Consider the following 24,976-nt stretch of genomic DNA (forward strand, 5'->3'; position numbering starts at 1 on the left):
TGCAGAGACAAGACTCAGACCATATGTGTAATAAAAGGTCTTATTTTTGTAACTTCTCCTCCGGATGTTTTATTTTTCCACAAAACAAAAGTTTGCATCAGAGAGCAAAAAACAAGTGATGTTTCACCCTTAGAGGTACAGTCTCATCTCAGATATGGTGATCCCTCTTCCAACAGACAGGTGGAGGTAATAAAATTAAGTTAAGCTTTTTTGGCTTATTTATGTGTTCAGTTTGCCAAAGAACACATTGAACAGCCTTAAGAGACATGGCGCAACATTTTGTGGACTGATAAAAGCAAGATTGTTGTTCGTGGATCTAGGGGCCACAGACATTTTGTCAGACGACCCCCAAACACTAAATTCAAGCCACAGCACAATGTGAAGACAGTGAAGCATGGTGGTGCAAGCATCATGATATGGGGATGTTTCTCATACTATGGAGTTGGGCCTATTTATCGCATACCAGGGACCATGGATCAGTTTGAATACATCAAAATACCTTAGGAGGTAATATTGCTTATGCCTAAGAGGAATCGCCCTTGAAATGAGTGTTCCAACATGACAACGACCCCAAACACACCAGTAAGCAAGCAGTATCTTGGTTCCAGACCAACAACATTAACGTTATGGGATGGCCAGCCCAATCTCTGGACCTTAATTCAATAGAAAACTTGTGGGGTGACATCAAAAATGCTGTTTGAGGCAAAACCAAGAAATGCAGATGAACTGTGGAATGTTGTCCAATCGTCCTGGTTGGAACGCCTGTTCACAGGGGCCAGAAGTTGGTTGACTCCATGTAATATAGATGTGAAGCAGTTCTCAGAATCAGTGGTTATACAAATAAACATTAGCTCAGTGATGTACAGAAAGGTGAAACCTTCAAGCATTGTTCAGTTTATACCGTAAATGTTTGAGTTTGTAAAAAAAAACATGCAGACTGCTATTTTTTGAACAACCTAATATTCTTTTTTCTTCACTTTCTGTAATATAATAACAAATCTGATACGTTTTTCTTCATGTTTTGATTTAGAATGGAATGTGCAGTGTTCCCAATGCATTTGTGTGTATGGAAATAAAAGCGATTATCAGGATTTTGAGCTTTATTCGCTTTTTTAAACACACTGCTGTTATTTTGGACATAACTGTTTAGTCCTGCATTTCCCTTTGTTCTTCACCACTATGTACTGTTTTGTCCTCCTGCTGTTCAATCTACCTACCTGATCACTGATCTTGTATTTTGTCTGTTCTCTTACCAGATTCGTGTTTGTTTTTGTGTTTCGATTAGTTGCAATTTTTAGATTCAAATGGATTTTTGAGCTTGACTCCCCTGCTTTTGCAACCTTGCCAAGCTTGTCTTGATTGAAGGTTCTTAACCTGCCAGTCCGCATCTGTATTCAATCCTTCCCCCTTATCCTGTGACAAGATTGTCCAAGCATGTAAAGCAAATATATGCCCAAAATTGCCATAATGGAACAGTATTATTACTCACTGGCAAACACAGACACGTTGTCCTGGTAGGCCTGGTTCAGAGTGTAATTGACAATGCTGTCCTCGTCAGGAAAGCCCTTGAAGACATCAACACTGACCTGGAAACACAAAGCAAAGGCACAAATTATGTTCCACAGCAGAAAAGGACCCATGACAGACTATTGGTAGTGCTGACCACAAAGATGAAACCATTGTACTGAATTACTGCAGCATCTGCAAGTTTGCACTAGAATCAATAGGCCCATCCCTGTCTCCAAACTGTGTCTCTGAGCTGGTGAACAGATTTTAACAGGTTTGTAATGGCCTTGTTCATAGCATTTTATGGTATCTGTCACTTTGGATTTATTTGTTAATGTTGTGAGACTTTTATTGAAATATAAATACCAGGGACTGATACTGCTTACACTGAATGCTTACAAAATATTAGTTTGTGCATGTGTTTAAATGTCACACCTCCATGGTTTATTTCATGCTTGTCAACTGTCCAGTCTTAGACATGTAATAGCTTTCGAAAAATAAACATATAACAGAGAATATGGGTGAGTTGCAACGAAGTGCAGTGACATCTTGAAGTCTTGTCATTTTGAATAACAAACACTCCTGGAATTTACTGTGCAGGCCTGTTGTCTAAACATTTTCACCAATTACCACGATGTTCTTTCATTTCAGTTTCTGTATTCTAAAAAAATGAGATATAGGATGTTGTTTGGTGAGTGTTGAAATTGTGAAGAAGCTAGGAAGCTAAGGTTTCCATATGCAGAAAAGTTTGTTTGCTTTTCTGATAAGTAAATCACAGCATAATTATTGGATAAATATTTGATTATTTGTGAAATGTACTGCCAAATTTTGTTTCAGACTAATTTGGTCCCAGATGTTAAGATCTGGTACAGCTACAGGGACTTTGAAAAAAGATGTTTTGCAGGCTGTGACATACAAGCATTAAGGCAGCTCTGCATGGGAGCATGTGCTTGTGCTCTCTTTTCCATAATTATCTACACTACTGGTCAAAAGTTTCAGAATGTCCAAATTTTTCCAGTTTTTTTTAAAATTGAAAATCAAGTAGTTCAAGTCCAGTGAATTGCTTGAAATGGTACAAAGGTAAGTGGTGAACTGCCAGAGGTTAAAAAAAGAGGTAAGGTTACGAAAAACTGAAAAGTAATGTAAATTTCAGAAAAACACCAAAAGGCCTTTTTCCGGGAACAAGAAATGGGTTAACAACTTAAAGCTGTTCTGCAGCAATGGAGGTTGATCAACCCTTGAAAGTTGGTGCTACCAAACCCTACAGGTGTCCCAACTTTTCTTGATTACTTCCAGCCCCCTCTGTCTGCATAAAAGTAGTGTTGGAACACACCGTGGCACCATACCCTCCAGAGCATTATTTGAACAGTATTGTACAATAGAAAGTAGATGCTGTTATACAAATGGTGAGGAAAAGGCAATTAACAATAGAAGAGAGACAGACCATCATAACACTTAAAAATGTAGGTCTTTCCTTTAGAGAAACTGTGAAGAAAGTCAAGGTGTCAGTAACTACAATTTTGTTCATCAACAAAAGGCATTCAGAATCTGGGGGAAATTCTGACAGGAAGAGATCTGGAAGATCCAAAGCTATAACAGACTCAGAAGACAAGTTTCTGAGAGTCAGCAGCTTGGTGATAGGCAGCTCACAGGACAACAGCTTCAAGCACAGCTTAACAGTGATCGTAGTAAGAAGTCTCAGTTTCAACTGTGAAGAGAAGACTTGGAGTTGCAGGTTTGAAAGGTCGAGTTGCAGCAAGAAAACCATTGCTAAGACTTCAGAAAAAGAAAAAAAAGAGGCTCATCTGGGGTATGAAACACCACCAATGGACTACTGAAGACTGGAAGAAGATATTATGGTCTGATGAATCAAAATTTTAAATCTTTGGTTCATCACACAGGATTTTTGTATGCCATCAAGTAATAGAAAGGATGGTTCCTCAGTGTGTGACAACTGCTAAACATGGAGGAGGAAGCATGATGGTCTGGGGCTGTTCTGCTGGATCCAGGGTCAGTTCTTGTACAGAGTGAGAGGAACCCTGAACCAAAACGGCTACCACAGCATTCTGCAGCACCATGCAGTATCCTCTGGTATGTTCCTGGTTGGTCAGAGGTTCATCCTACAGCAAGATAATGACCCAAAACATAAGTCCAAGCTATGCCAGAACTACATGAGGAAAAAAAAAAAGGAGGCGTAGCCAGCACAGTCTCCAGACTTAAACTCCATGGAGCTGGTTTGGATGAACTGGACAGAAGAGTGAAAGCAAAGCAACCTACAAGTGCCACACATTTATGGGAACTTCTGCAACAGAGTTGGGAAGAACTTTCTGAAGAATATTTGATTTCTGTAGTGGAAAGAATGCCATGAGTGTGTTCAGCTGTTACATCTGCCAAAGGTGGCTACTTTGATGAGTCAAACGTTTCAAATGTATTTATATATATATATATATATTTTTTTTTTGGCCTTTTGCTTTTATTGATAGATGCAGTGGAGACAGACATTAAAGGAGGGAGAAGAGTTGGGGGAAGACATGCAGCAAAGGGCTGTGAGCAGGAATCAAACCCAGGCCGCTGCGTCGGAGACCAGCCCCTGTACATGGGTCGCCCACTTAACCTCTTGAGATATCCGGGCGCCATGAATGTATTTAGGTTTCTAAATGGATTGTTGTTTCTTTGTTCTGTTTTCATTTCAGAACACAATAAGACTTTCACATGCAAAATTTCCAATAAAAACTGGAAAAATTGGGGTGTTCTAAAACTACACTACACCGGTAGTATAGATCTGGAGATTACTAAAGTCACATTTTAGAAATACTCTCTGCCACACTTGTTTTTGTTTCTGTTGTGTAATCATAGTTGCTCCTATACAGGTACACTGTCAGCAGCATTCAGTATCCACATGTCTAGATACAACAATATCCTTTCCTTCATACAACTTCAGCGAGCATATCAGGGTTTCTTAAAACTGTGATTTCTGTTTCTGGAAATTGGAATATGACTTCTATTTAAACAGACTCCTATTTCAAAGTTACTGTATGTTGCAAACATCAGACAAACATCTTATTTCATTTGTCCTCCAGCTCATTAAGCGGATCGTTGCTTTCTTTTTTATTTACTGTGTCAAGTACTTGAGGATAACCTGTAGATAATATTGTTTATTTAGTTTCAGTGCTGTTAGTTCTAAAAGTGGGTTATGCATTTAAGAGCTAAAATATGAATATATCCTGCTTTGCACAAAATATACATGGATATCTTGTAGTTTTGTCCATCTGATCCACTTGTTTTTCTAAACTATCCTGCCTGAGCTACTTCCAAGTTCCATTAAAATAACTAAATCATGATCACCCGGTATAGTCGTCTTCTACATTATTTTCATTTTGACCACCAAAATATTTTACATAATAATAATATTGCATAAAACTGGATATTGATGCAGTGCTCAGTGACTGAGGATGTGACTTTGACTCAACTTGAGAGAGTAACAACCCAGAATTTCAATAACTGATACTTACAGTTCAATCAGATATGTGAGGCATTACATGTGCAGTTGTCCTGTTATAGCATTTAGTTTGCTGGTTATTAGAACAACAAACACACAATACATCAGCATTCTCTATGCTAACCTTAGACATGAAGCGTGTCCAGCCACAAGCAGCATTGTCAATGGTATCCAGCTGCTCCAGCAGAGTGGAGGTGTTAGGAAAACTATAGTTTCCTTCCATCAGACCTTGCATCAGTTCACTGTCTGTGCCATTCAACAACTCAGGGTGCTGCTGAAGCTCTGAGGACAGCTGAAAAGACACGAGAAACAGGATAAATGGACCCTAATGGGCGCACCATTACATGGTTTGTGACTCAGGTTCAAGTATTGTGAACAGATGGATGTACAGGAAAAATATCAATACCCATATGACTTGTTTATGAGCATACCTGTTGTAGCCACACCAGGTAGCTGTGCAGCCGTCCCTCCTCCAGTAAAGTCCTGAGCTGGGTGGAGATGTTGAGCCATACCTTTGTGTAATGTGTCACATTCCCAACAAATGCAAATGTCTCATTTGCCTACAACAGAAAACATTAACAATGTTAAAGTTATCTTTTATCTAACTCCCTCCAGTAGTCCATTTGGTCAGATAAAGGAACTCCAGAGCTTCTGCCATAGCCAGTCTGTAATAATCTGGCAATTTGTGCTCATGATGAGGCACAGAGAGGCCATCAGGATGAAATGCTACAGAGCCAGATTTATAAGGTGGCTTTCTGTGAACAGCATGTTGAACTCTCCATTACGTCTTTTGTTTGGAATGCAAATGATGAAACCATTCCCACAGTTTGTTCCAGGGTCTCACATGAGTCATTATGGAGTCTGCTCCTGGATTCAGCATTCATCAACATAAATAAAACTGTCCCTGCAGTGTTATAGACTTGAGTCTTTAGACTTTAAAATATGAAGCTGGTGGTATTTGATATTTGTCTTTTCAGGAAAAAGGCAAACCCAACAATGTGTCAGCCAAAATGTACTGTTTTCAGTGCACTGTTTGTAGAATTTCTTTAAAATGCTCCTGAAACAGCTGTAGAATTTAGCAAACATGAGGAAATAATGTATTTGTACTACTTTTACTTGCATCTGGTGCTCAAACAAGTATTTTGGTAGCAGGATGGGGTATGAGGATTTGGCTCACATAATCTACAGTGTGTCTGTTCATGGTTTTGAAAGAACATACACAACAGCGTGGCTCACATATGTGTGATGAGGCTCTATGGTGCAGAGGAAAAAGATATTTAGTTAGTTAGAAATGCTGATACTGGTGAGTAAAGCCATAAAACTGCTAGTGCTACTCAGTTACAGCAGCTCCTCCAGCTTTTCTCTCTTTTCTCATTGCCATTTTTCTCTGTTGGGAACCATAGTTTTTCATTTCATAGGACATAGAAGGACAGAAGAAGGGCATTGTTAGTGAGAATAGTGTAATTCAGCTTTTATACAAAAACAAGGCAGTGATGTCTACATGCCTTCTGAATAACTTTGTCCACCTGGGAGCCAAGGGGGGAGTAGAGGATCTTGGGATTTGTAGTCATCAAGTGAACCAGTAGGCCCAGATTCCTCTGTTCTTTGCTGGTGAATCCCAGAGAGCTCATATTTCCCTGCTTCAAAGCCTCTGGCTCAATGATCCTGCAACAAGAGCCACAGCCACTTTACTGCTGACTCGCTCTTGGGAATTTGATATGCAGTTTAATAATATCTTTTACAGGTTGTTAAACTGGATAGAACTAAAAAATAATAATAACACAGAGTTACTGCTGCTTCTATTAGTTTCTCAGTTGGTATCTCATCTAACAACAGATGAATATATACACACCTGGACAAAATTGTTGGTATCCCTCGGTTAATGAAAGAGAAACCCCAAATGGTCACAGAAATAATGTGAATCTGACAAAAATAATAATGAACAAAAATTCTATGAAAATCAACCAATGAAAAGCAGACATTGCTTTTGAACCGTGGTTCAACAGAATTGTTTTTAAAAATAAACTCGTGAAACAGGCCTGGACAAAAATGATGGTACCCTTAACTTAATATTTTGTTGCACAACCTTTTGAGGCAATCACTGCAATCAAACGATTTCTGTAACTGTCAATGAGACTTCTGCACCTCTCAGCAGGTATTCTGGTCCACTCCTCATGAGCAGACTGCTCCAGTTGTCTCAGGTTTGAAGGGTTAACCACTGTGTGACCATTGTAGGGTTTTCTTTCATTAACCGAGGGGTATCAACAATTTTGTCCAAGTGTGTAATAGATACACAAAAGAAAGTGAGGATAAAGCGTTGTTAAACACGGATGTGAATGAAGTGCATGTACAAAACAATGTATAATTCAAATTTATTCCAACTTGAGTCTTTTTTGTAGTTTTAACAATCATTGCAATCTGTTACAGTTGCCACATTGTAAATGTGGGAACATAATGGCAATGCTACTAAATATTTTTACCATGAACGTCAATGCATCCAGCTAAGTGAAGCTAAACAGTAAAGCTCTGTGCTGTAGAACCAAACCAATAGGCTGAAACAGACTTCAATGCTCCAAAGTTCATTGATGAATCTTTCTTACACAAACATGTAAGACTATTTGTTCACATAAAAATACTAGCAATGCTGCTGCAAAATCTGTCACATCGTCTAACTTTTTGTGATTTTGTTCATTTGGATGTCTCTCTAAATGTACTTCAAATAAACTGTAATTCGTATTCAAACTGTAAAGAAATTCCACGTGCTTCTGTTCATTGCGTTTAAAACAGCACAAGCAAAATGTTGTTCGCACAGCCATAGTTGTAGTTTTTTGTCATTTGGGGATTTCATGTGCTCTCAAATCTAACCCACCTGTTGTTCCCACACAGAATAGGTTGCAGTCCGGCCCACAGTTGTACAAATGCTGAAAACTGAGAATGAGGGTTGTCTGCTTCTTCCTTCCCTTTACCACCTCCTGCCCCTCCACCTCTCTCTGGTCCCTCTTCTCCCTCAACTCCAGGAGTTTCAGTTGAGTTGGGGCCCCACATGGTGGCATTTAGGGGACCTGTAATGTTTGCGGGGGACGCTAGTGTTCGACCAGTACAAGCTCCTTTGGGAAGCAAGCGAGCCAGGCCAGAGAGTAGGTCCACATCCTTGAGAAGTCGCTCTACATCAGTCAGGTCCTTCAATAAGGCTCCAAAGTGAGACTGTGAGAAAGGAACCAAAGAGCTGGGCTGCTCCAGGTGAAGCTGATAGGACAAGGGTGAAGGGGGGCAGGAAGACAGGGTGAGCAAATGACATATTTTGTTGATTTTAAAATAATTAGAAGAAAATACAATGACAGCAGCAAACACACATAAAGAGCCTTTCTTGAAATGTCATGCACTGTCACATTATATTCTAATTAAACAACAATCTGCTTAATCTGATTGTTGGTCAAAAAGTATTTGAATATGGTGATTTGGGCTTCAGGGGATATTAATGGTCACTTTCTTATGTCTTATGCAACACAAAAAAAAATTTAAAATCTATCATTTATATTGTGATTCTAAAATTGTCCGTAGGTGTGAATGCAAGTGTGATTGTTTGTCTCTATGTGTAGCCATGCGATAGACTGGCAACCTGTCCAGGGTGTCCCCTGCCTTTATCCCAAATTAGTTGGGCTCCAGCCCCCCTACGACCCTAATGAGGATCAAGCGGTGCATAGATAATGAATGAATGGAAATTCCCTTTGCAAAATAAGAGAACGTCTTTCATTTGCCATATTTATTTGTTGTAGATTTAAACTAAACTGTAAACTTGGCCTGTCAGTATATTTAGTAGTCAAGAGAAGTAAATATTTTGTAAGAACTATACTCAACTACAATACAGGTATGAACATCTTCAGAATATATAAACCAATGACAGGTGAAGTGGATAACATTGGTTATCTTGTTACAATACCATATTTCAACAGGTAAGGCAACAAGCAAACAGTCAGTTCTTGAAGATGAAAGTGTTGGAAGTAGGAAAAATGGGCAGCGTGAGGATCTAATCGACTTGGTCAGAGCATCTTCAAAATGGCAGGCAAGCCCAAAATGAAATTTTAAAAAAGTCATGCTCATGGCACATGCACTACTTTCCCTAACAATCGCACGATGCAATGTGGTCAAAAAGCCAATGCTTGATTTCAGTTTGAAATATCAATGTATTGCCTACTATAGAAGAAAGTACTGTATTGAGTGTGTGTTATGTAGGGACTCTCAAATTACCATTAAACTGCTCCCTACCCACCTCCGCTATATTACATGCCATCCTGAGCCAACCAACAGCTAGCAGAACCAGGATTTTAAAGCTCCTTCAACAGCGAGTCTGCATCAATGCTGACTTACTCACAATGTGAAACCTTGCACTGTGTTTGCTATGACACATCCTGCACAGAAATGAGCTCCATGTTACTACATGTATGTTTACTTGTGAACTGCTCCACTTAGATAGACATTTAATTATACAGAATTAAATGCTACACTGTAATTATTATCATATACATATCAGTCCAGTCTAGAAAAGTGTGGAGAGGGTCATTCGATTGCAAAGTGTCATATATTTACAGGGACTGTTGCAATAACCAACCACCTTAGAACATTAAAAACCAGAGGATGTTTAGAAGAGTAAGCTTTACGTTTCCTTATATGTATCTGCCAGAGAGAAGGAAGTTCATCCTGCAGCTTAGTGCAAAACCCTAATCTAGGCTGCTTCATTCAGATGTGTGTGAAACCACAGAGGTAGAATCCGTTACAGTTTGGTTGCCGTTTTGCAGGTGGGTGATCCAGGTGCCAGGTTCCCTGTAGAAGTAGAGTGACCATTTACCTTTAAAAGTAAAAGCTCTGTTTAAATCACACAAATGAACAAATTCATCTGTGGAGGTCCCTGCGGTACATACACTGTCCCTCTTTAACTTGTTCCGCCAGAGGGTTCTTCTTGGTAAAGGACAGTTTTTGCCCTCCGACTGCCAAAATGTTCACTGAAAGGGAACTTATTGCATTTGTTGGATTGAATGCGTTTCCCGTGTTCTCTATGATTTAATTGACTAATGAATGAACATATTCTATCCACTGACTCCTATATATTTGTGATCAGCTGATAATATTAAAGCAGCTCGTTCACTGGTCAGAGTGTAAGTTGCATTACTATAAAAGAAAAAGTTTGATTCTAAATCTGTAGCTGAATGCCTGCACAGAAAGCAGTTGCCCCACTGCTATAGGAGCCCTGTTTGAATATGATGTAGTAGTCCTGAATATTTGCACTCTACATTCATATACAGTATTTCATGTACTTCAACATGATTAAATCTTGCTCCCACACGGTGAAAAATTCACAATTTCTGGACTTCAGGCTATCCACTCTACTTTCTAAGTTTTCTCATGAAAAACAAACAAAAAAGACAGATGTGTCCCTGGACAAGTAACAGTTTTTGTAGGAATCTTAAGAAAATATGGGAGAGAGATTTGTGTTGCACACTGGATGATCAAACATGGGAGGGGATCCTTTCCAACACTGAAGAATTTATTAGAGAGGCTAGTAGTAATTTGTTCAGTATAAAGTAACTCACAGATATTATTGCACTCCAACAAGACTTAATAGAATGGGCCGGATAAAAAGAAAGAAAGAACGGGGCACATATATTCATGCTCTGTGGGAGTGTCCCATGGTGTCCCCCCTGTGGAGGGATGTCCTCAACTGCATGAGTAGATGGTTGAAATCTGAACCACCCAGGTCTCCATGACTACGTCTCCTGGGGGACAGAACAGTAGTGCCACATTTGGATAAATTCTTATTTGGAATTTTTAAAACCGGCATGATGACCTGTGCCAGGATGATTTCGAGGTGTTGGAGGGAGTCTCACAATACCACACACTGAATATGTGGAAGATTCAAATGACAGAAACAGCTGCATATGAGAAGATGTTGGGGAGACTGAGCAGGACAAATGACACAGTTAACAAACACTGAGATGGTTTCTGTAAATATATATCTGGGAAAGTTAACCCAAACCTGTAAAGACGAAGGATGGTACTGCAATGAACACAGATGCCTGCATTTCTCACGTTAATGTCTATAATCGCCAGCCGAATAGCCTGCACTTGTATTTTGCTTTGTTTTGTTTGTCTGCTGAATGATTACTATCCCACTGATAATGGGAAATATAGGTTAGAAATTTTCTGTATTATTGTTGAAAATGTTAAAAATGCAATAAAACTGTAATAAAAAAACTACATAAGACTATTTTGTCAAATGTCAAATGATATTTCTTGCAGTGACTCTATAGCAAAGGTTTCTAGAATACCTTCTCTGTGACACTCTGAGTGTTGATCTGTTCTCTCAGCTCAAGGCTCATCTGTCTGAAGCGCTCTGACCTCTGAGCCTCTCCTTCACTGCACACTGTGCTGCGATAGGCCTGCAGCACAGGTCGCTGCTTCTCAGGCACCAACAGGATCTTACTGAGCTCAGAAGCATCGTCCTCCCCACAGGTGAGGGCCTCCAGCATGGATCCAGTCAGAAGTACCCCCTGTGGAAGACAGAACCAGTTTATTTGATGATGTCAGTGTCTGAAGGTCCTACCACTCCGAAGCCTAAAACTCAAAGTGAACAACCTGCGGTTATAGAGAGCAGTGAGATGCAGGCAGTTAATACACTGCCTGTCCAAAAAAAAAGTCGCCACCTGGATTTAACAACGCAAACAGGTAAGAGCCTTCCATTCGATAACTACTGCAGTGATGAATATGTTTCAGCAGGGAACGACTTATTTAGCCCAAGCTGATGCAGTGAGGAGCTTCTCATTTCATAAACAACCATGTTGGAACCTTCTGTCTCAGGAGGGTCAAATTATTGGCCTGCATCAAGCAAAGAAAACAACTAAGGAGATTTCTGAAACTACTAACATCCGGTTAAGAACCATCCAATGCATTATTAAAACCTGGAAGGATAGTGGTGAACCATCTCATCTTCGAGGAAGAAATGTGGTCAGATAAGTCCAGATTTACCCTGTTCCAAAATGATGGGGGCATCACAGTAAGACGAGAAGCTGATGAAGTGATGCACTCATCATTGCTAATGCCTACAAGCCTGTGGGGGCAGTGTTATGATCTTGGTCAGGTTCAGCAACGTTATGTCCCCAAAGGATGAGGTTGGCCAACTACCTGAATATCCTAAAAAATACCAGGTCCTCCATCAATGGAGATTTTCTTCCCTGATGGCATGGGCATGTTTCAAAATGACGATACCAGGATTCATGGGGCTCACATTGAGAATGAGTCGTTCGGGCAGCATGGAGACATCATTTTCACACATGGATTGTCCTCTACAGAGTTCAGACCTCAGTCCCACTGAGAATCTTTGGGATGTGCTGGAGAAGACTTTGCCCAGCGTTTCGACTCTCCCATCATTAATACAAGATCTTGCCAGAAAATTAATGCAACTCTGGACAGAAATAAATGCTGTGACACTGCAGAAGCTTATTGAAATGATGCCACAGTGAATGTGTGTCATTTTCAGAGCTAAACGTGGTCCAACAAAATATTAGAATGTGCGACTTTTTTTTTTGACAGGCAGTTTATGAGCTTTTACCTTCTGGCCTGTAGTTTAGTCTAAACTAAATTGTTACAACAACAGCTTGGATTGACTGTAATGATGCAGCTGTTAGGAAAAAAATATGTACATTAGCCTGTGCAACGTTCTGGTTTTGCTTATTTTTTGATTGGTTTTATAGTTTTGTTTAGTTTTGACTGTTTTTTACACATTAACTTTATTTTATGTATTTTAAATGTGTTATTGTTTTATTAGCTTATAGTTATATTCGCGCAATAGTCATATATTCACATTTGCCTGTGATTTAAGTTGATTGTATGAACTTCTGTACTTTTTGAACGGAGGACATGTATGCAGTACATGCCAGATATGTACATAAGGTACATAGCTTCCTTCAATGCATGCACTGCTTTTAAAGGCTCTATATGAGCTCTGAGCCCACACTAAATTTCTCAAGGACAATAAAGTAGATGATGATTTGATTTTAAATATGGGGATAACCAAGCACATTTTCAGATCGTCTCTCCTTGAAGAGATTCATTGTGCTGCACTCAACTACTCCTCAAACAAGGTTTGGTGTTTTGCTCGTCTTTTTAACTCGACTGAAGAATCACAAGAAATTCCACTGTGCATGTATCTTGTGCTTCTGCAAATGGCAATTAAGTCTCTTGTCTCTCAAATCATTTTCAGTGATTCACACACACATTCTAAAAGCAGCTGAAAGCCCATAGTACTGTCACACAGGTGGTTTTCTTCTGAGATTCTCCAAGTTTTGTTACATCTGTAAGTACGTGGATTTTGGCGACCTCATATAACCTCCACATAGCGAAGAGGTGAGCAGAAGAATATTTGAATGCAGAGGTAAGGTGACTTCAGTAAACATGCCATGGTTGGTGCCAGAGAGGCAAGGTAGTGTATTTCAGAACCTTTCAGAAACTTTCATCTACTGCAGCGTTAAGGTTTACAGAAAATGCCGTGTTGATGGAAGAGGGCAAAGAAGAATGGTCAGACTCATTTGAGCTAATGGAAAGGCAACAGTAACTAAAATAACTTGACTCAGGTGGGCTATACCAGTAGATGACTCCACCAAGTGCCACACCTGTCAGCTAAGACGAAAAGGATGGTCCCAGGGCTACAGGCTCCTCAACACTGGACAATGGAAGAAAGGAAAAACGTTGTCTGGTGTGATGTGTCTCCATTTCTGTTACCACATTCAGATGGTATGGCCAGAATTTTGCATAAACAACATGAAAGCGTGGATCCAGCCGTGCCTTGTATCAACGGTTCCGGCTGGTGGTGGCGTAATTGTATGGGGCTTGTTTTTTGGCATACTTCGAGCCCCTTGGTACCAAGTGAGCTCCTTTATGGCCATAGTGTACCCATCTTGTAAGAGATACTTTCAGCAGGTTAACACACCATGTCACAAAGCTCTGTCATCTCAGACTGGTTAATTCATACATTCAAACAAACATTTGAACACGCGAACGCTCCAAACTACCAGATCTCAATCTAACAGAGCACCATTGGGATATGGTGGAACGAGAAAATCATGTCCTGTCAGTATGGACAATGTATTGACATATGGTTCCCAAAATATCAGCAGCTTGTGCTTCTGCATCATTCATTTTTTTGTTATTGTATGTTCAAAAATGGGATTCTCATATCAATTTCAATGTTTTTTCCTATTTCAACTCACCTATAACCAGAAGCTATTTGATTTACCTGTCAATTATTACAGATCCTGAATTAATGGTATTATGTGAAATAACAGCGAGAACAGTTCTGGCTTTTATCTAGAATAACTTCTGAGATGTTGTTGGTCAAACATAGCCTCAAATTTCATTGTGTGAAAAAATATCCTGAAAGTGACTAAAAGGGCGATAAGAAAATGCTTTTCTGGAAAATATTTGCTATATCAAGCTAAACTTTCAAAATCGCTTCATAACTATTCACACTTTATACTGTCAAATCACAAATGGTTGCGCAGAAGCTGTTCTAAAAATGTGATGATGTGTGATGTAATGACCCAGACAATTACAGATCTGAGCAGACAAAAAAATAACCTGGAAGGTTCCCCATGGTTCTACTCTGAAATCTCCTCTGTTCTACAATATCTGCATGCTACAGCGCACTACATCAGCTTATAGAAACCAGTAAAATTTGTTGCCATAATTTTGCAGACGACATACAAATTTATATTTCCATGTCACCAGGGAACTATATTCCCATACAATGCCAACCATCAATGGATATGCCAGATTTTTTTTCCAGTTAAACAAAGACAAAACTGAAGTAATTGTGTTTGGAGCCAAGAAAGAACAATTCAAAGTCAGCAATAAGCGATCAGTGCCGGTAAAAATTACAAATCAAGCCAGAAACCTTGGTGTGGTCAAGGACTCGGACATAACTTTCAACAGCCACATTGAAGTAACAAGTCAGCCTACTACTCGGGCTGGACCTGAATATCCGAATATTCGGTCGTGATGGTGGTATGCGAATATTTACTTTGAGATCCGAATATTCGATCGTGATGGTGGTATGTGAATATTTACTTTGAGATCCGAATATTCGGATACCACCCCCCCCCACCGTCGGATGATGTCGCACGATCAGTATTCATCCCGTCAATTCGCCTGACGTGTCCCCCCATCGGACGTTACAATATAAACCGATCCTAACATTCGCCTCATCTGTCTCCTATGTAAAGCTCAAATCTTTGAAATGTGTTGTTGTTGAAATGTGCTATATGAATAAACTACACAACACTTACACAACGTTAAGATTTTCTAAGCTTTATCATTAATCGCCTATGCAAGAGGAAAGAGAAAGTGGGCAGGGTTTTGATGGAGAGCATTACAAAATCTTTCTGTAAAATATAGAAACAATGTTTCCAAACTGAACAATTACAATCTTGATTAAAAAATGGAAAGCAACTGTAAACAATGGCTGTAAATCAGCAGGTATACCTCCACTTCCTTTATGCCCTGCTGGTTGTTTCTCTGACTTTCTGTGCCTTCAGTGAAGCCTAAAGCCTGAGACAGAAGTCTGAGCAGAGCGTGTCTGTGGGCTGCTTTGGTGGGATCACGTAAGGCTTTTTGTATCAGACCTCCATCCAGACTGTGTACGCCTCCGAGCAGCTTCTCCTATGAGATCAGGGATTGAGGTGACAAGAGAGGGAAAAAATTACTGTTCAGAACAAAGTACACATATGCTCATTGTTTACTGTGTCTATTGTGTCTTTTGTTGTTAAATAAAGTCCAAAGATTGATTACAGTGAGACAAGTGCTACTCCTAATTACCTAACCTTCAAAAGCACAAAAATAAGAAATAAATTCAATAAATATATAATAAATGCTGAAATGTAACATCAGAGGTAGCAGCTGCATCAGTATGTTAATTATTTGACTTGAATGTTGATTATTTGATTATATTTATTGGACAAGTATGAATGAAAATGATTGCACAAGAACGAAGATTTGCTCTAAAGAAATAATTCACTGCTTCACAGGGGCTGGTGATCAGTGTTTTTATCCTGTAGCTATTCTGTAGCACCTGCAATATGGTAACAGAAGGTATGAATCGTTTTCACAGAGTGCCCATTGATGTAGATTGTGGCAGAATCTTCCATAGGCCTCCTGAAGTCAGGGATGAGTTCCTTTATTTATGTGGAACTCATCACTCTGCCCAGGAACGCGGCGGGGTTATGTGGCAATCACTATTGTTTGTCTGTCTATCCATCTATTTGTCTCTTCGCAACATTATTCAAAAGTGGACTAAGGGATTTGGATAAAATTCAGGAATGACAAAATGACCAACTGATTAGATTTTAGCAGTGATGCGGCTTATAGTCTAGATCCACGGATTTGTTAAAGATTTCTGTATCATTGCGAGACAGCGGCATGCTGTCACTGTAACTACGACAGCAAGTGAACATTACGTCAGCTGTCTGCTGACGATCACATGAATGTGATCCTACTACGAATTCACCGCTGTGGACTTATTGGAACTTTTCCGTCAGAAATGATACAAGGAACAACTGACTAAACTGTGAGGGCGTTTCCGTGTCTCATCAATTCCCGCCGCCCGTTATATATTTACACAATGTACACATGCATAACACACACCTGTGCTCAGCACAAGGTCATCTTGTTTGTGGGTACATCTATATTAAATGGCCACATTCTATGTTGCCATGATTTCTGATCATCAATTACTAATAAACAAATGCTGCATTTCTACAAAAACATTGCTGCATTTCTGATAATGCCATATGGGGGAATGAACAGCCTTGGAGGAGTACTATAGGAGTGCTTTTCTTGTTAACCATGTTGTCTCTGGACCTCATCTCTGTAGGCTAATTTATCTCCACCTTCGATCAATCTGGTTCATCAATTAATGTTATGATGGTGTTTGTTGGATGGGTTAGAGTGCAGTCATAGGAGTATAGGGCATAGGGTACTGGTGTGCATCTCTGTGCTGAAGGGTGAGTCAGCATGTGTGAACTTACCTCCAAATTAAGAACTTTGTCTTTGGGTATTTTTTTAGAATCTTTTTCCCCCTGAATCAAACTTTGGGCCCCTCTATGATCTCTGAGTGATGTACCAAAAATAAGACTGTACACCTGCGCGACAAACACACACGCACACGCAAACACATACACAACAGAGAAGAACATAATATGACTTCTGATGATTATATCATTTTGCATTCTGTTATTGGACGCAACAGTATATTCACTAAAACAAGACCATTGATCACCTTCCAAACAACTTCTATACACACACTATCAGTCAAAAGTTTGGACACGCCTTCTCATTAAATGTTTTTTCTTTCTTTTCATGACTATTTACATTGTAGATTCTCAATGAAGGCATCAAAACTATGAATGAACACATATGGACTTATGTAGTCAACAAAAAAATAAAGGGTGAAATGAGTCAAAACATGTTTTATATTTCAGATTCTTCAAAATAGCCACCCTTTGCTTTGATTACTGCTTTGGACGCTCTTGGCATTCTCTGGATGAGCTTCATGAGGTAGTTGCCTAAAATGTTTATACTTTAGATGGGTTGAGGTGAAGTGAATTAACCTTAATGGAACAGACGTGAAGTGATGTGAGTGTGTTAGACAGTAAATCACCTCTGGGAGGCTCACTGGAGTGTTGAGCAGCAGGCTGGCTGTGGAGTTGGACAGGGAAAGATTCTTGACCAGGAACTGCTGGAAAGCTGACTGATCCCGCAATATACTGGCCACCGTGAAACCTTTATCCAAAACACACACACGCACACACACACACACAGACAAGAACATTATATTATTGGACGCTCAGTATAAATCATCTTCTGATATACACACAACTACAATCACTGACCTTGAGTGCACTTTTATGATAAATGTTAGGCTGAATATTTTGTCTATGCATATCTTCTAAATGTACAAAATCTAAATTCTTTGTCAGAAAAATAAAAACAAAAGTTAGATTTCCAAGAAATAAGAATGCACCAAACCCACTGCAGCTTTTAATTTGGGCACTATATCCTATATCCTTTCAGAAGTTCCAGCTGAGAGATACCATCATATGTGTATCTCCAACAAAGTGTAACATGCAACAGTGCTGTGTAATATTGTGAACTAGTCTGTAGTAGGGCTGGAGTCAAGACCACTTAAGTCAAGCCTAATAGGTGTCCAGGTCTGTGCAGCTCTGAGTTTGAGCAAAGACTGACTCCAAAAGAAAGACAGTCTAAAAACAAGTAAATCTATTAGAAAACAAAATATCCTTGCACAATGTTACAAGCGAATCATGAAACTTCGATATCTTTGTAGTATTCAGAGTTCACTCTTTAAGGACAGGATGGTCATGATAGAGAATTTGAAACTCAGTATATCCTGTCTGTAGTTCTTTGTGTTTCTACCTGATTTAATATGCATGTCGGTAGGTACATGGCCGATACAAAACCCCCAACACAATGGTCAACATTAAACCTTGACACCACTGACAGATGAAGTGTAATACATTGATCATCTCAACACTGTGGAATCTTCTGCTGAGAATACTTGCCATTCATGTGGATGTTACTTTGACATGTACCGCCCATATAAAAATGTTTTCTGTGTCATGCACTACGGTGGATTTACAGTATATAAAGTAGCCTACTAATTAAAAATGTTCTGAAATATCTACATTGCCACTGAAGTGCTGCTGTAATATAGCGGCCATATTTTCTGTTTTTTGTTGTCAACTCAGACTCATCATTTCTGTTTTTTTGAAATTTCCTGACTTTTTTTTTGTTTGTCTATACCAGGGCTCTCCAATGTATTTTAGGATGAGAGGTACTTTCAAACAATAAACTTTGTGTCACACTCAGTTTGTATTAACCCCTTGACGCCTATTGTCGCGAATTTGCAACATACCACTTTCATTCAGACTTCAGCAGAGATAGCGTATCCATTCCCCCAATGCCGGTTTGTGCATATTCAATATGTACCTAAGAAACTTTTAAAAGCACTGGTTTCTCATAGGATCGGTCGGAGTGGGACCTAAATTATTATATATATGTTGTTATTATTATATATCTGTTCTATGTGTAATAGACAAATTAACAATCTCCACTTTATTTAGCATCAGCTGGAAAGCAAAAACACAATTTTTTTTTTTTTATACAATTGTAAATAAATTCAGGCGTCAAGGGGTTAAAAGTGCTATAACAATAAAGTCTGACTGATTGAACATCGATTGTCTATTCGCCAACAAAAACTGGAAGTGAGATTTTAACAGTCAGTTCTAATATTTGTAGCGACTGTTGGTCTGAAGGGCATAAATGATGCTATTCCGGGCACTACTGTGATAATCGCGACCATCCAGTTTTAACTCTTAACTATCTTATGCTTGATGTGAAATGAGACCGAGAGCAGCTGAAAAGGTTTTGACCACATTTATAAACCCTTTGCATTACCAAATGTTCTGGACCCAACATTAGTTCAAACCAAGATCCCAGACCAGGTTTTGCCTGTGATTGTCGGAAACGGTCAAATGTGGTCAATTAGCCCAAAATTTTTTGCAGTTTTAACCTGGCATAGACTGGTAAGTACTCCCTCAGATTAGATCCCAATGTATGTATGACATGATATTTAATACATAGCTTTTGTGCCCTTGACTTCATCAAGGTAGACACAGAGATACATTAGGGAATGCATGGCTGCACGTCCAACCTTGGCTGCTGTTGAAGTTGTAGTCTGGTGGTAGAGGGGTGGAGCTGAGGCTCTCCAGGTGCTGCTGCAGCGTCTCCAACTCCTGACCCAAACCTGGCCGGTCAGACGTGAAGAGTCGGTTTTGTTCAACCACTTCACTGATCCGCTCCAGAAGCTGCGTCACACTGACAGAATGACATTTAGACATGAAACATTTTCTGAAGTGAACAGAAGAAAGAAACCTAGCCTTACTGTTAGTCCTTTACCTCTATAGACAGTATTCCATTATAGGACTTACTGCTCCATAAAAGAAGGAGGTGGAGACTTTGTTACTCCACCAAAGAACCTGGTGGAGTTTTGTGACGATTGGCGCACATTTGTCTGTCCATGGGCACAACATCACTCAAAAACAGAAAAACGGATTTGGATGAAATTTTCAAGGAAGGTTAGAAATGACACAAGGACCACCTGATTAGATTTTGGCAGTTATGAGGCTTATAGTCTGGATCCACGGATTTGTTTAGGATTTCCGTATCATTGTGAGATAGCGGCCCGACATCACTGTAACTATGATAACAAGTGCACACTACGTCAGCTGCCTGTTGACGATCACAGGATTGCAATCCTACTACAAATCGACCGCTGCAGACTTATCTGCTGGAAATCATACAAGGAACAATTGATTAAATTGTGGGGGTGTTTCCAAGTCCAATCAATTCTCCTATATATTTTGGTCACGCAATTGGGTATCCGTACATAACGTACACATGCATAACACATGCCTGTGATCAACGCAAGGTAATTTTTTTATTAAAGATTTCATCCATTGGAAAAGATACAATGACTGAGCAGCCTTGGCGGAGTACTGCACTCTGAGTGCTTTTCTTGTTACAGATGGATTTAGTTGGACATTCCATTTAAAGTTGTTTGAATGCTGCTTGTTGCTTTATTCTCCTGATTGCTTTTACAGGAAGTGCGTTTCATCTCCCTGTTTTGTGTGAACTTCCAATTTCAGAATTAGAAACATAACTGGAAATACATAAAAATAATAAAAAAGCTGGTGGAAAAGTTGACATACTAATAACAAGAAATGCAGCAAAGTGTAACTGAAAAGGCGCGAGAAAATCACAATGATTATGAGGCCGGTGACAACATCTACCAAAGCTTCTGCTCTGATGTGTGGAACAAGAAAGAGACTTGTTCCTGAAATTAACAGATAAAGGAATAAACAATAAAAAACATGTTTTTCTTCATTTAAAATTTGACTGAAAAATCAGATGCAGCGTCGACTAGCTAAATTAACATAAAGCTTTTTTTTTTTTTTTTTTAACCAGGAATGTACACTTGCAGGTATTTGATGGGCCAAAACAGCACTATATACTGTGCTTCAGCGAAAGTTCAGCCTCTTTCAACTCTTTACCTGAAGACTTTTTGCTTTTCATTTCTGTTGGCAACCCTGCTGCAATAACCAACCATCAAGTCTGATATTTGATCAACTGTGATATTTGATAGTTGGTCCAGCATATTAGAGACAGTTACAGTAGCATTGGGCTAATCTCAGAGTCCTAACAGAAGCAATGAAACGAAGAACCAAATAATTAAAGAGAAAAAAGTGCTAGAAAAAACAAGGTGTGAGACTGATAAGTAATTGTTGACTAAATCTACTCACGTGGAATTTTTGTACTGCAGGAAACCAAATTCGTCCCTTTGTCCATCTGGGCACAGCGACTGCATGATGGGAATGATGCCAGCTGAGGTGAGTGGAGCCGCACTGTAAAAGGCTGGACACGGGACGAAAAACAGAATAGGGAGGGACAAAAAGAGAAAAAGACAGTGCCACAGAAAAAGTAGGAGGTTGTGGCAAAGAGGATAGCAAAGAAAATTCACAGATTCAGATGTGGAAAAGGAGGAGGGTGAGGGTTGGTTTGTCATGTAGACAAAACAAGATGATCAAACAGGACAATGAAAATGAAAAAGCAGAGGAAAAATTCTGTGTTAGAGTGGGAAAGGAAGAAAGATACCAGTCGAACCACCTGAACAGCAGCACAGCAGCTAATGGCCAGAGAGGCTCCCACATGTCATTGGTGAATATGCAGGCCTTCACTATCATCATTGTTTTTATTTTATTTTATATTTTGCACCAAAGTCCCCATGATTTTATCCTTCATATGTCCATAAAGGCTGGTTGGTCGAGCTCACAACCAGAAAAAGCTCTTACTAATAATCCCACGTTTCCATGGTTACCACCTGAACAGCATCACAGCAGCTAATGGCCAGAGAGGCTCACACGTCATTGCTGAATATGCAGTCCTTCACTATCATTGTTTCTTTTTTTGCATCAAAGTCCCACTAATTTTTTTCTTCAGCAGTCCATAAAGGATGGTTGGATGAGCTCACAACCAGAAAAAGCTATTACTAATAATCTCACGTTTCCATGGTTACCATGCCACTGAAGCTTGCCTGTGAGCGTGGATCCTGTTTATCTACCCACAAAAACATTTCCTATTTTCCTAATGCTTACTATCACCCACATCATCCACCTTTGCCTTTGGAGAGATGGGGATTTCATCTGCTGCTCAAGTACAGGAACAGTTGTGAACAACAGTTTACATTTACACCTGTAAAGACCATGTATATCATGGCAGTCTTGAGTTTCCAGTGACTCCTACAGCTCTAACTTCACTATGAATTCACATGACTGAAACATATGCATCTTTGTCACAAAAAAGAATCAAGCATTTTGATTCTTTCATAGATTTAAGATCATCCTCTGGTAATACGTAGTGCTAGAAACTGCACTTTAAAGCTTGACTGAAGTTTTCTGCTGTTCACATGGAACTTAAGGAAAGTGTGGTCAGATGAAACAAAAAAATAAGCAATTGGAACCACACTGACCAGCAATATATTTGTAGGATAAAGGGTGACCCCTTAAGCCCAAGAACATCAAAGCACGCAAATGTTTCAATCATTCCATCATAGAAAATTAAGAGTTGTACAAGTCATTGAAAGCTCAAGACTGCAATTATTAAATGATCTTTACAAGTGCATGTAAAGGTTTGCTCACGACTGTATATAGAGATAAAGTGGTGTTTGACAATCTGTGAACCCTTTGACATTTTTTGTCTTTGTGATAGGGATCACCTGATTAATGTACTGGCCAATGATCTGATCCGATATTTTGAATTTTTTCACAATTATCAGCATTGTTCCATATTGTTCTTTTGAAGCAACTTCTAATTAAATAAATTGCTTTAAAAATTCTATAGTCAGCAGTCTGTGATTGAACACACTGTAATGCCATGTTGGTTACACACCACAGATAAAAGCCTATCAACACCAAAAGAAAAATTCTTAAGAATTCTGTTTTAATTAATAATGTAAAACACAAATAAAGGCATTTTAGCAAAGTTTGTTTTGGATTTTGCATTATTGTAAATTTTAACACTAAGATTTTCATCTTTACTGCAAATGTTCCAAATATCAATGTCCTTAATCGCGAATAATCAGTTTAGGCTTCAGCCCTGAAACAACAATATCAATCACCCCCTAATTCACCCCCATTTACACGCAAGTTCTAAAAGCCTATGAAGAGAACAAAGTAAAGCAAATAACACAGAAATAATATACTTGTCATTTATGTACTATAACAACAGCCATATGTCTGAGTGGCAAAAGTATGTGAATCTCTAAAGTCTGCAGTTGATTTGAAGGTGAAATAAAAGCCTGACATTTTAATTGCCATTTCTCATCATGCCATTTATTCAGAATCTGCATTATTGAATCACTATAAAAACAGAACTCCCCCCTACAGTTTGCATCGTGGAGAAAGATTCATACTGCAGCAGGATAATGAGCCCAAAGCACTTGAAGACTGTGAAAGCCAAATATTCATGATAATGACAAGAAACATTTTAGAAAATCTGATTACTGTGTATACTGTCATAATACATATGAATAAGTAGCTTTGTATAAAAAGCATAGTACATAAATTAGTTCAATTCCACCAGCTCTTTGACATCTGTCCTCTCTGACCACCAAGCTGATAATAAATGTGATCAAAAGAGGGTGTTGAACACAGGTCAGTCATGATTAGGTTAAATATGGAAAGTAGAGAGATACTGTTAAGGCCTCAAAACCCTGTATGGATCAAGAATTACACATGCCTGAAATTCAGCAGTTCATTTAATTAAACCAGAAGTTTCCAGACGCAGTCACACATAAATCATCGAAACACAAAAAAGGTCCACACAGCAAGACACACAGGTACTGACTGCATCTTCAGAAATACAAAACCAAATACAGGGGGTCCTCGACTTACATCAGAGTTCCGTTCCTACGGATTGACGCAAGTTGATTTTGGCCGTAAGTCAGAACTTCGGCGAAAATGTAAACAAAGCTGTTACGTGCATCATGATATGGATCAGTTCTTCAGAAAAGTCATGAATACCAATGACTTTCATGTATGTATGAGTCATTTTACAAGAAGATAAAAGAGTATGTTGCACTGTTTTTACAACTTGAGCATTTTATTTTATCTAATTTCACTTCCATGGAGATGGCTTTCCTTTTCTTCAAAACTGCCATCAGAAGAGTCTGAATTACGTTTAGCAGCCATAATGAAGGGCAAAAAGTTAGCGAGTGTAGCACAATCCAAGGTGACGTACACCCGGCGAATGTAAACAAAGCTGTCTTTTAGCGCCGCGTGATGACGTATTCGCCCACTCCGCTCGGCAGCTAGTTCTACGTAACCAGTTCCGACGCAACGACGAAACGCCGTAGATCAAGGACGTCATAAACCGGGGCCCCCTGTAATGTAATGAAAAGAGTAACAACAGTCAACAATGTAATCATATAATGATCTATTACAGTGGCTTGCAAAAGTATTCATACCCCTCGAACTTTTCCACATTTTGTCACGTTACGACCACAAACAAATATATTTTATTGGAATTTTATGTGAATGACCAACACAAAGTGGCATATAATTGTGAAGTAGAAAGAAAATTATACATGATTTAAATTTTTTTTTTTACAAATAAAAAACCGAAAAGTGTGGTGTGCAAAAGTATTCAGCCCCCCTGAGTCAGTACTTTGTGGAACCACCTTTTGCTGCAATTACAGCTGCAAGTCTTTTGGGGGTATGGCTCTACCAGCTTTGCACATCTAGAGACTGAAATTTTTGCCCATTCTTCTTTCCAAAACAGCTCAAGCTCAGTCAG

The 24,976-nt window shown here is 39.2% G+C and overlaps 1 protein-coding gene across 2 annotated transcripts in view; it reads right to left on the reverse strand.

Annotated features, from left to right (window-relative positions):
• Nucleotides 1-24,976, reverse strand: part of abca2 (ATP-binding cassette, sub-family A (ABC1), member 2) — a 115,721-nt gene that overhangs the window by 57,845 nt on the left and 32,900 nt on the right. Inside the window, exons 1-12 of one of the 2 annotated variants that reach the window (XM_055011050.1) lie at nt 22,005-24,661; nt 21,427-21,790; nt 19,779-19,942; nt 17,709-17,830; nt 17,077-17,190; nt 15,536-15,712; nt 11,329-11,550; nt 7,875-8,251; nt 6,511-6,670; nt 5,437-5,565; nt 5,130-5,297; nt 1,490-1,586 (exon numbers count right to left, since the gene is read on the reverse strand). In XM_055011050.1, coding sequence (XP_054867025.1) covers nt 1,490-1,586; nt 5,130-5,297; nt 5,437-5,565; nt 6,511-6,670; nt 7,875-8,251; nt 11,329-11,550; nt 15,536-15,712; nt 17,077-17,190; nt 17,709-17,830; nt 19,779-19,942; nt 21,427-21,689 — 1,993 coding nt within the window. In that variant the 5' untranslated portion in view covers nt 21,690-21,790; nt 22,005-24,661. Of the gene's footprint in view, nt 1-1,489; nt 1,587-5,129; nt 5,298-5,436; nt 5,566-6,510; nt 6,671-7,874; nt 8,252-11,328; nt 11,551-15,535; nt 15,713-17,076; nt 17,191-17,708; nt 17,831-19,778; nt 19,943-21,426; nt 21,791-22,004; nt 24,662-24,976 lie in introns of those variants that run through there. The other variant, XM_023288000.3, reaches the window with a different exon arrangement.

Source organism: Amphiprion ocellaris, chromosome 6 (genome assembly GCF_022539595.1).
Source record: "Amphiprion ocellaris isolate individual 3 ecotype Okinawa chromosome 6, ASM2253959v1, whole genome shotgun sequence".
Classification (NCBI taxonomy): Eukaryota; Metazoa; Chordata; class Actinopteri; family Pomacentridae; genus Amphiprion; species Amphiprion ocellaris.